At 38.8% G+C, this 13,141-nt stretch overlaps 1 protein-coding gene across 1 annotated transcript in view; it reads right to left on the bottom strand.

The window, feature by feature from the left end:
- Positions 1–7,682: 7,682 nt before the first annotated feature.
- LOC134532506 (calcium/calmodulin-dependent protein kinase type IV-like) overlaps positions 7,683–13,141 on the bottom strand; it is a 164,500-nt gene continuing 159,041 nt past the window's right edge. Inside the window, exon 10 of the mRNA XM_063368967.1 lies at positions 7,683–13,126. Coding sequence (XP_063225037.1) covers positions 13,028–13,126 — 99 coding nt within the window. The 3' untranslated portion in view covers positions 7,683–13,027. The remainder of the gene's footprint in view (positions 13,127–13,141) is intronic.

The following is a 13,141-nucleotide window of genomic DNA, read 5'->3' as shown; positions in this document are numbered from 1 at the left end:
AAGTTAATGTGGTTTTCATTGCTTATTACAACAACAATTTCGGCAATAAAGATTAATTATTCTTGCATTTTAAAAATCTGATTACTAGTATAAATTCAAGTATTTATTCTTTTATTATTAAAATAAAAATGGTTCAATTTTATTCATAAAGTATGCAATCATTTCATTAATGTTTTTTAATGACGTTGTCAAGTTAAACTATCGTCCGCAAACCGAATTTACAGACAACTAATTTTTTTTTGAAGACCGTGACATAGAGACCCCATAATTTAATCTTGGGTATTGAAGTAAAGTAATAGTTTTACATGACGCAGCTACGCTCAGATCTGTGAAAATTACGAAACCTTAAAACTGGACACTACAGCTGTTTCAAGGGCCTGGCCTACCACACGGCAGGTCGCAAGTAGATTCGCGCGCGACCTACACTCGGGGATGTTGACAGAGGCGCCGTCGCAGAAACAGCAGAGTCTACCGTGGACTCGGGCCTGTTCCTCAGTGACGGGCTGTTCTCTTATCAACTGTCGTGCGTTCGGTCAATGTTGTTGGTCGGACTCAAGTCCTGTTAAGCTAATCTGATTGGAGCCCGCTCCGCCAATAGTGGCAGGCCTCTGCAAACAGCGCAGCTCCTAGTCTCCTGGAGCGCACGCCACTGTGACAGTGTGTTACTTGCACAACCATTGATGTTCAAGTTTAGAATCAGATAAACTCAATATTCATAACACACATGGAGCTTTAGCTGAAATTGAAGATGCTTTAAAAGTGACACTTTCAGAATCCCCACTTTCAAACAACGACGAGAAAATTGCACCAATGAAAATGGAAACCAGGAGAGAATTTCCTTTGAAAACTATCCATTTGGCTGCATGCATGTTAGACCCCTCTTCACAAGGCCATACGCTTAAAAGTACTGTTGAGTGTATATGCAAAATTTCAACCGATATGAAACACATTGAATAAGGTATAGATTTAACAGAGTTAGCTCAGTACTGAAGTAGAGAAGGTATGTGGGCCAAAGAAGTTCTTTGTATGGCGCTCGAAAGTCATTACTGTGGCAACTGGCAACATTCCCTCTATTTTAAAGATTTTCAAATTGATTGAAGTACTCAATCAGTTGGATTAAGGTTGTGCAATTCCTCGGTAGTTGATAAAATGTTTTTAATGCCAAAATAATTAATTTTAAAAAAAATCTTGTTTATATGTGATTACACTTTAATATTAGTAGTTTTCCTTCATTTGTTTACATAAATCGTGTTTATGGTCAATGTAATTGTTGTAGATTGGTGAATATTAGTTTGAGAATTGCCGAATTCACCGAAAAAAAACTTTTTTAACTAACAAAGTTTAGGCTCATGGTAATCTGTATGACATTGGGGTGAAGGACTATAGAAATCAGCCAAAAAAAAGCATTGGTTGAGATAGCATTTTTCCCCCCCGCCCCCTACCCAATTCTACACTGTTTTAAGCGCATTCTATACTCCATTTTATGGAAATATTTGGCTTGGAAAAATTTGCCGACAGCCAAATGATAAATCGTCGGGTTAATGTTGTCGTGGTATTCGTGACCCTACGCTATTAATATGTCGTGCAGGAGCTGTACGAAGATGTGTCGGGGTCTGTCGTGTTGTGTTGGTCGTGGCATTGTGAACCCAGCTTTAAATCGTACATATTATTATTCTCGCGATATGATTTCTTTTTCTGTATTCCTACCACAAAGCCAGCGAACTCTAGCGGGATTGAATCACATCCGTGACCTTGAACCAATCACTTACGTCCCGTTCTCACTCTCAATGTTGGTTGTTTCATTGCCATGTAATTACCATTATTTTAGTGTCTCTCTTGAAAATTATCACAATAGCGAACTTTTATATTGTGTTTCGTCCCTAATTTTTTTTAAACATAAGTATATCTAGTTGATATTACACAATAGAGCCTCAATTGGCGTACTCAAGGGGCGAGGATATATTCCCTCCCATAAATATTAAAAATAATATGTGTTATTCCCACCAATAAATGGAAAGATTTTGAAAACAAATAGTAGGAAAAGTAGTTCAATCTCCCCCCACCAAAAAGAAAACATGCTCCTAAATAGTGGTCAAAATTAACGTATGATCTTTTGCGTGACCTTTTACATGCGTGTTACCGGTTGATCGTTTTATCCGGTAATGTTTTCTCCTCTTTACGCCTAATCTTCGACGGGAGACCACCCGCAATGCACCAACAGAAATAAACCAGCATGGCCTGCCTGCCTTGTATCTGTGCCGCCTGTATCTAGACTGCCCGCACAGTTATACCCAGGGCACCGCCAAAAGTCTCGGGTGATTGACCGACACGTGGCTTGAAGTCCGAGCCACGTGGTCACCACGCTGTTACCGAACAGTCTCGAAACAAATGTTCGTTGGAGGAAGGGGTATGTAAAGCCCCCTCAGCTCAGCGGAAAGAGAGAGAACCACACGTCACTCTCCGGACTTGGACTCTGCCGCTGGCAAGCCCTTCAAGACGTTCACGTAGAAGTTGGACTTAAACGATTCGTCAGCTGTGGAGGACGTTTCGGTAGAATGAGCTGAAGGTAGAGAGTATGAATCGCTACACGAGTGAAGGAGTGTCGCTCGGCGAGCATGGACTCGGTGTACGAGTGAACGAGTTACTCGCTTTACTGGTTGGAGTTAGAATTGTTGGTCCCGATCCGAGCTGGGGTCGAATCGGACATGTGCATCCGATGTAACGCTTCGAGGAGCAACGCTGCGCATCATGTGGCAGTACCCTTGCTCAGAGATCATTTTGCTTCGTTCGCGAGCAGCCGGTGTACCGATTGCGTCAGTGGGTTTCTCAAAGTGTGCGTCGTTCTCCGCATCACCGGGCGCCCAAAAAAAATAGTTTCTCACGAACTCATTTCGCTCGTTCGCTTGTACCAAATGGACTTCGGCCGGAGTCGTCGGAAGTCTTCACGGATCTTCTTCAGTTCCTCGAAGTGTCTTCGCGATTTCTACGTTGGACTCGAGCTCTCGTCGTAACCTCGGGGTCTAGAACGGCAGGTGGAGCTTTACCGTTATTTTGCTTAGAGATCACGACATCGTCCAATTTGTGGTGTAGCCCGTTTGCGATATGCTCTGCCGGTTGTCAAAGCTGACTGGAAGGAAAAGAAGAGAAATACTTGCTGGCTGTGGAATCGGCGCCCCTGCATGGGTTCGGTGCCGGGTACTAGTAATTGTCCTGTCACCGGGGACATGCGGGGTGATTCCACGTGGATTGATGAGGTAAAAGTTTTATATATCCACCGCCGGTTTATATAATTGTGGACACAAGAAATGCATATATATTTGAAAATTTGACAAAGCTATAACCTGGCTGCAGCGCCGGCGGTGAAAACAGGTTGGATGAGTTATTCTGGTTAATGGCCCTCGAGTGACGAAAATTAAGTCACTCAATGGAAACATGGGAATATAGGCCAAAAATTGGAAAATTAAAGTAGTGCACTTGGTACACCCCTACTGGGGTTTAGTTCCAGGTGGAGGAGGTGGTGAGGCTTGGCCGGGCTTTTGCCCAGAATGACTTGTCAAAGCTGACTCATGTGGCACTTTGCCCGGCGCTAGTTCGTCATCGCTAGGCGCATTGTTGTCTGCTTCATCATCGACGTTGGGTGGTCTACGCCTTTTGGCGACTGGTGTGTGTGTGTGTGTGTGTGCCACGCCACGAAGTCGTCTTCGAGCTTGTCTGGCCAATCGTCGTAGCGCCGTCTTGGTCCAGACGTCGGCGCCGTTTTCGCCTACGTTCTGCCGGTCCATCGCCGCTCCACGCTTTCGTGACTTCTGTAGCTCGTGCGGTCTCACAGTCGGCTGCTGAAGGCACGACCTTTGGGGGCAAGCACGAGGGTTCCCTAGCCCTGAGACATGCTGACGTAGCGAGCGACGGAGACAGCTCCGGCCTGGATAGCCGGGAGAGGTTGGGTAGGCCTCCACCGGACCGCGGGTTCGCTATGTGTTTTGAGGAGTCCCAGTGTGAGGCGGGAGACTGGGGCAGGCGCCAGAAGTGATGACAACTCCGGAGGGCAAAGGTAGCATACAACTTTCTGGTCGGCCGAGTGGGGTAGGGGGCCGATGGTGGTACACATGCTGGGATGGGTAGCCTCAGCCCCTGTGTATAGCCAAAGCTCTAACGCTCTTCCTGGTTGCGTATGCGGCGTGATCCGCATCCACGCCCGTGGGGGCACCGGGGCGGCAGGGCCATTAGGCTAAGAGCGCCGGATAATAAAAGAAAAGGGGGGGGGAAACCCTTGTGTCATGAAATCAATCATGAAGGTACGACCAACCTCAGGGTCGGCGATCTTGGAAGAAGTGGTCGCAGGCGGAACATCGCTGACGTTGTCAAACCTCGCAGCACTGTCATCACGTCCGAGTGAAAACACACACGCCCTTTTTGATATTTCGTTGTTAACAGTAGGCAGAGTAAATTGAATTGGTACATACGTGGGAGAAGTCCGCAAATCCCATTTATTTTATAATAACTAAATTTATATGAATAAGTGCACTTGAGTGACGTCGAATCGTGTTCCTTGTAGAAATATCGTTTCTGTATCCCTTCTCGAATCACTCCACTATGCATTGATCAGATCACAGTTAGTTTGGAACGGACACATTTCTGGAGGATTCGCCTTCTTTGCATATGCTGGCAAAAAATCACTTGAAAGAAATATGGCCCTTTAGAACAGACTGATTCAATTCGGGCAAATCAGTGAACAGTTATGAATTCTGAAATCACGTTTATACAGGTGAAATTGTTTCCTATTTTAAATTATTTTATAGAATGGGAGTCCGTTTATGAAACAAACAGACATGGCTTTGGAATTAAAAAAAATGGTGACCCCAAAATAAATTAAAATAAATATTACTTCCAGTAGGAAGAAGAAATCGTTTTACAAAAACAAAACTTTTACAGGTCTCAATTCTTCAGTAAAAAAAGGAATGGTATTTGGACTCGGAATCATTAATCCTATAGTATATAAACAGTTTGGAAAATGCGGAGCATATATTTAATGAGTGCCAGGGAATAAAAAAAATTATTTTTTGTAAAAAAAAAGTGCCTGTCAGTTCAATACAGCACAAAAGTATACATATTATGTTATGTGGCAAACTCAAAACCGATCAAATGCAGTGACATTGAAATTGAAGAAGGATTTTTATCATTGTGCCATTTGTGGGTTCCTGATGATATACTGTAACTGTAGTGACTGTAACATTTTATTTACAATAATTACGTAAACCCTATGATATCCATTTCTTGATGTGTAAACAACTTATCCCTCGGTATACGACATTTGGTTGGAGTAAATTCGTGAATGAAACGGAAATGTGTAAACATGGCGCTGATATATGTATAAGTCTCAGAACACTAAAAAAATATAGCAGACCCATGTGATTCATCCGTTTATGTTAACTTTTGCGAACATTGGGAGACGTACTAAGCATATTGGTGTGACAAACTAAAGTTTATAATAGAAAATAATAATACTTTAGTAAATTATGTTATATTTGATTGTACTAATAATAAATAATGAAAACTTTAAATTGGCCAAAGTACTGGCATTACAATTTTGACAATCCTTAATTAACATTAAAATGTAGAGAAGCGCAGTATTGGTCGTACTGTAGAGACACAAAAATTTGTAAGCAGAAATATATTCGATGCCATGACGAATAAAAGAATTTCGTAAATTGTACTGTTAACGTTTGTATGAAGTATTTATAGACTGATTTCGTGTAGGTTAAGCAAAAAACAAATAAACATATATACTTAGTGTTTCAGGTTAATTAATGTTACTTAATGTTTCATGTTTATTTTTTATAATGTTCATATTGGACTGCAACTTTTAGTTTGATTAATACGAGGGCTTTATTTTCAAGCTCCGATGGACAATAAAAAAGACAAATCTAAATAAAATAATAATTTTATCACCAACGTTCAGCAGAATCTTTGTGATTTTTTTTTAAATAATCGCCAAAATGGTTTAGGCATTTTTCATATCGTAACAGAAGCTTCTCGATGCCTTCTTCGATGAAGTAAGCGTCCAGTGAGTAGAGATACAGGGCCAGCGCCTGGATCTCCCTATTTCTCACGACGCCGCTGTGAGGCGGGTGGACTAATAGTGCGGCGCATTCCGCCCTACTATTCGTACGTAAATCTTGCGATACGTCTTGTCGCGGGAACCAGTGCGCCGCGCGATTAGTCTACCCGCCTCACAGCGACGTCGTGAGGAAGAGGGAGGTCCAGGCGCTGGTTCAGTTAGCAGGTCTCACGAGTCAGTACCCAATGAGCAGATATATTTTGCACGAATATATAGAGAATCATGGAGTCGATCCTATAGGTCATTTAAATTACGAATTTTTCCTGTCTCTAAATATTACATTCAATTTAAAGGACATTGCAACTGTTAAGCATTTATAAATAGTCTCATTCTTTCAGAAAGCTCAGTAAGATGTGTGCTTAAACGATAAAAAAATTTTCAATAATAAATATTTTTATTGTGACTGAAATTAGTGTCTATTTCTCCTTAAAATATTTATTGCCTGTCTGAAGAATAACATGATTGAAAATGGACAGACGTATTCTCGTTGTCTTGCGTGTACCAGGAAGCTAACGCATACAAGCAATATGTACTGTCACTGAGAATCGATTTATAAAACTTTAAAGGCGAATTTGCAATCACATATTTGCTGATTTAATTTTCATTTCATGATTTGGGTTTATAAACAAATTGGTCTAGATTTTTTCACTTTATAAGCTTTTTCTTTGATTTTGCTTTTTTTTTTTACACTGCACATTTTTTTGTCACTTGAAAGGGTCAAACTTGCATCCCTGAAAAATAAAATATATCTGAAGTTAGCTAGACAGCTGAGCAATGAATAAACACTTTCAATGGACTCGAGTGATTTTGCCAGCTAGCTGGTAGCGCCTGGTAGGCAGGCCACTCTCTTGACGTCTCAGTTCACGGGGTGGTAGCTATCCCGGAGCCGGAGTGGCAAGATTGCCTGGTAGGTAGGCTGCCCTTTCACCATAGCCGTTGGTTTAGCAGCGGGTGCGACAGAAAGTGCAACTTTCTTCCACCGCACTTGGAGTTAGTGCGTGTTTGTCGGTACAGTGCTTTATAAAAGCCAGAAAAATTTGTTTCTTGTTTTAAAATACTTTAATTTTTTTTTTCAATATTCTTAGACACACTGCTAGCCTAATAGTTAGGGGTTTTTTTCAGTTAGAGGCCTTTTTTTTTACTGTTGCTATTATTGTATTAAATATTTACCATTTTAATGGCTATTTATGGCGTGCATGATCGTAAACAAATCCGTACCAATAAAATTTAGAATTTAAAAAAAATTTGAGTATCTAATTTATATCTTGCTCAGTGATCAATTTTGCAATAATCAAATTTAAAATTAAATATATTTATATTATTTGAATACAATTGCTTCCATACGTAAAAATATTTTGTCGCGAGGGTTTAAAATTAACATTTGGGCTTGAGTTCAGTTCATAAAGGTACAAGACGGCTGGTGGCGGGTTTTTGGTTGCTTGAAGCCTCTATAGAGGGTGTTACCTTGGATGACTCTTTACCTACGACGTTTTGAGTGATAGGAAACACTTAGTGACCCTTTTCAATGAAAATATATGTAAACAGAAGGAAATCAAAGAACACCGACATAAAAAATAATTTTATTATGACTTTGTACAAACCTTGAACTAAATGCTAGTATAAACTATTTATTTACAAAAATTGTAATCATACAAACACATTTACATTAAACTATACAGTACTTTTAAAAAAAGATATATACTATGTAGAAAAAATATTTTTAAAATCTATCAAATTACAAACATCTTTACTGAATTTAACTAAGTACACTGTATTTAATTCTTTCAGCTTTATATTTCATTCTCACAATAGAGTAACATACAAAATAATGAACTTTTATATAAAAATATGGTAGCATAAAGGTACAATCAAGAAAACCCATTTTTACCATGAATCATGGACAGGTTTCATTTGCAAGTGAGGGGTAATAGATGTTATATATTTACGTTTTAAATTATCCGTTAAAAGTACTTAAGAGATTTAAATCACCAATTTTAAAGATTGCGCTTATGGAAAAAAAAAATACTGAAGCGTAATACATATCTCAAAATACATTTTTTTCACAAATAATTAATCTCAAATACTTAATTATATAGTAACGATATTCCATAATAGTGGTTTCATTTAATATCCTGGGATTATTTTTAATCATAAGACCATGATACATATATTGATACCGCCAGTATATTCTTACTAGTTGTCAATAGCAGTGCGTTTTGGGAACTCTTGAAAATGGCAGTTGTACAGAATAATTGTACAAACATTAATGTTACAGCTCTTTTTTTGGGAGTACTTTATTCTGGTATACACACTATAGGTCATTATGGTACAATGGCTTCAAAAATAAGTCTACAAAGAATATGTGTAGTTATTTTATTTTTAATGAAAATTTTTCCGTCGTAATTCCTCCAGAAATGTAATAAACAAGTGTAATGTGTACTGATGTACAACGTTCTCTTAAAAAGTCCGATACGATGGCTCATTATGTTTATTAGTTTCATTTGAAAACCTTTTTCTCGGAGACAACGTACCGTCTTTTTTATGCTATCTTTTTAACTGATAGCAGTTGAACACCAGTGTATGTTATATATGTATTTAACAGTCAAAATTAATTACATAAACAGTAGTTGCAATTAGAAGTGTACTTGCCTGGAAGTTTGCGTTGTCGAGTATTAAGGCTGAGCGTCCATGTTAAACGTCAAGAAAAGTCAACCTTATCACTTCGCCTCTCACGCAAATATGGCCCTAACTAGGTGGTCCCTTTAAAAAAATCGTTAAAACTATAACATACAGCATATGTTTCCCAGCTCATGATGTCCAAAGTTTTGGTACTTTGTGCCGAAAGCATCGAAAAAAAAAAACTTTTTTTTCAACGATGTCATGTAATTACGTAACAAGGAACCAAACTTATAAATAAAATAATATTTAAATTATTTAAGTCAGGAATTTCTCATTATATAATTCTTTGAAACTCAACAGATATATGTCTTCTTGAAAACATTATTTTTTCTACATGTTCATCAAAATAATTATATTCAATAATAATATTGTGTTTCTTTAAAATAGTTCTTGTCTCCAAAATACGTTTATATAAATGTACTAATATCTGGAGTGAGCTGTGAAATACTATCCAGGATATATATACCCTTTTTGTTATTTTATTTGTTAATTATTATTTTAGCAGTAATATTGTACCTAAACTTTAAACTTTTTCCCTCACTGCACACTCCCACTAAATCTTTGTCAGGCTAGTTCCCCAGTTCGTTCCCAGCAACAAATCTGATATGTTCCAAACCATCTCCTGGACCAGTATATAAAACTACGGGTGTTTTAGTTCTCCGTACAACATTGTTACCGTGAGTATGAACTTCAGTAAAGTCTGTGAAAAGTTACACAGAAGCGTCGGGTGTCTGTTAAGTCACACACACCTGTCTTGTACGTGCTGTTCTGGGGAACGTATTAAAAATCTTTTTGGCGATACCAGCCCACAAACCTACTGCGCATTTAAGCTGTTTTATGGCCTCAACGATCACTGTCTTATTTGCCTACAGATCAGTCGAATAAACGCGTCCCTGCTGACGTAGTTGGCACATTGTTGTGGTTACATCACACACACTAGAGACTAATACCAATAAGCTATGTGGGAAGCCTTCTTTTCACAGACGAGAGAGCCAAACGCCCGATCGTGCATCTTCGGTTTTTTTTGTTCATTGTAACTCATGATAACTAATTGTCAATTAGGTTAGGTTAGCTACATTATTAATACTTTAAAACATTGTGGACGGTTGATTTGGTTAGGATAGATACATTAAAGATACTGTGAAATCATGTAAACTGTTTCCTAGCCCTGGATAGCTAAATATTAAAAAGTTATTTGCTAAGCAACCATAAAATGATTTTACAGTATTTTTAATGTAGCTTTACTTACCTAATATAACCAACCATCCACAATGTTTTAAAGTATTTATAATGTAGCTAACCTATCCTAATCGAACGCAAAATTTAATGCCACATTGGTTTATAGAATGAGATCGAACGAAAAAAAAAGAGCATAACCTTCGGGGAACTTCGGGTGTGGCTCTCTCTTCTGTGAAATATAGGCTTCCCGTGAAACATAACCTAGCGGCAAGAGGTGAGACCTAACAATATTTTATAGATAAACAGCAAATTTATATATACTCGTATCTGGTGTCAAACATTATTAAATTCTATTAAATACTTTAATAACTTGAGGTTTATATCTCCCATAAATCTGTATAATGATAAAAAAACGTTTTTCCAAGTAAAAAGAAAGTTATATTTGCTGTCATAACGTTGGTACCACATGTATTAAATATATACACAGATCATTCTGGGCATACCTTCTGCCATCTAGCGGACTGACGTGGGAAGCCTACGATTCACTCGTCCTTCTGGTCATACCCGAATACTCACGTTGGCAAGCCTTCTTTTCACAGACGAGAGAACCAAACCCGAAGTTCCCCGAAGTTCATGCTCGCTTTTTTTTTCCGTACCACAACCGTGTATTTATTTGGGGGAAACCGTTTACATGATTTCACAGCATCTTTAATGTAGCTATCCTAACCAAATCAACCGTCCACAATGTTTTAAAGTATTTATAATGTAGCTAACCTAACCTAATTGACCATTAGTTATCATGAGTTGTATATTTATTTACAATGAATAAAAAAAACCGAAGATGCACGATCGAGCGTTTGGCTCTCTCGTCTGTTGAAAGAAGGCTTGCCAACGTGAGTATTCGGGTATGTCCAGAAGGACGAGTGTTTCGTAGGCTTCCCGACTGACGTGACAACACAGGTTTTCACACAAATTTCTTGATTTCTTGGAGCTGTCCGGTATTAGTCTTTAGTGCATTTGATTGTATCATCGTGTGGCGGTTGGTGCACCAGAGTTTATATGCAGAAAGTATAGTATCCTAAAATAAATTCTGCTTTACGTTTAGAAATTTCTAACTAAAGCAAGCATCTTTGTTTGAAGCCGTTTATTTGTATAGTTCTATAAGCAAACCTTCATGCTCACCTGCACTGTTGAAAATGATTACCTTTAACTAACAATAACGCTGGTATTACAATTTATGCAGGGATCTTTGTAAATGTACGGACACTGAGTTCACTTACTTTGGATATTAATCCAAAAGAATGTTCTTAAAATATCGCAAAACATTCAAAAATCATGGTCCTTTACAGTGGTAATAACAAACTTCTATGGTCCACGCGTGTGTATATTTTTGTTTAGAATATAAAATACAACTGGGAAGACGAAAAATGGCGTAATTTCTACAAAAATTCAGTTATTTTAATTTACGAAAAACTATTCGTTTTTTTGAGTTCAATTCTTCTTTGAAAAGTTACTAAATTTAATATAATTACTAATAGTATAAAGTTATATTGTGGTCTGGGGCGAGCAATAGCAGAAAGGACCCGCCCCATTTATTTCAAGTTATCAAAATTTGTAAACTACAATTGTGAAAGACATGGAGAGTACGAATGTAGCTGTATTTTTCACACATATTCAAGTCATTAATATACCCAAACCGTTTACAAGTTTAGTACACTGTTAGAAATGTTCACCTTGAATTTACGAACAAATAAGTTTACAATTTATCCAGGGATATTTGTAAGTTTACGGGGTTTGAGTTCACTTACTTTAAAACATGAATCAACAATAGTAATTTTAATTACATTTAAAAAAAATTCAAAAACTTGTTGAGTCTACAGCAAAAACCTTCTTTTTTTGTTCCGCGCATGTGCTTGTCTTGTTTACATCAAAACACATAATTCTGAAGTTGATATACGGTTTAGTTTCTACAAAGATCCAGTTATTTGAAATTATGTAAAACGTTTCGTTTATATGAGGTTAAAAACTCAGTAAATTTACTGTTATTTCTAACGGTGTATTAGACTCGTCGCTTTAATAAAACTCTAGATTATATCGTAGTCTCTATTGGCCACTTTCAAAATAATATTTGGCTTCCGGGTTTGAGGCCATATCCGTGGAAATGAAAGAGTTCCCGACGTTTCGGCATGCCATTTTGCAGCCATCTTCAAAGACGATTAACAACATGATGTTCGATTGTGGTTAGCCTTACGCTCTTGAAGGTGTGCCTGGAACGTCGGGCGATTTCCACGGATTTGTCCTCATCTCAGAAGTCAAGAAATAGTTTGTGAAAACTGCAAATAAACAATCACAGAATGTGCATGAAAGAATGTCACAGATATAAAATTTTAAATAGTATCAACTGTGAGCGTTGTAGAGTTTTGCTTCAAGGTCACAGTTAAAGAGTAACTCAAACAGTGTCATATAAGCGCATGCGCGAGTACTGCTTTGTTGTTTTCTCGCCTGCAGCGCCACCTGCTCAAGATGGCGACTCCTGAGCGTAAAGCGTTTTGTGTTCTGCAATTTGCTAAAGGGTGCATCTTTAATTTCAGCCCTACCCATTGGAATGTCTGTACGAGAGTGGTTGAACGTCGAAGTCGCTGACCGTTGGATTGGTCGTAATGGTCGAGACGACAGAGATATTTTTTCGCTGGCCTCCACGTTCACCTGGCATAAAGCCACGTGGCTTTATAAAATATTGTGTCCGCATCCGCCGCTACCAAAATTATTTCAAGATGCTACTGCGTCCGTTACTCTGGACGTGGTGACCAAAGTGTGGGTATAACTGAAGGTGCACGTATTCAAAATGAACATTTGTAAGAAAAAAATACTAAGTTAGTTTCAATTTGATGTATGATTTGTTTTGAAATGGTCTAAATTAAACTGTTGTGATATACGCCATTCTTTCGTGGACATCCTGCGCTGCGTTGGCTCGGCTCGCGCGCCCGTGCTGAAGAGTGATGCAGCAGGTAGCGCGGTAGCGAGCGGTGGAAGTAGCAGACGTGGCGGTCGCTACTGGCCCGGCGGGCTGGGCGAGTTCTCCTGCGACCGCCGCTCGGGCGAGATGAGGTACCTGGCCCTCTGTGTCGCCAGCACCACGTGGGTCGCCGCCTGGAACCAGCGCCC

The sequence above is a fragment of the Bacillus rossius genome, chromosome 1 (genome assembly GCF_032445375.1).
Source record: "Bacillus rossius redtenbacheri isolate Brsri chromosome 1, Brsri_v3, whole genome shotgun sequence".
In the NCBI taxonomy this organism is placed as follows: Eukaryota; Metazoa; Arthropoda; class Insecta; order Phasmatodea; family Bacillidae; genus Bacillus; species Bacillus rossius.
This window is presented reverse-complemented; position numbering and strand designations above follow the sequence as displayed.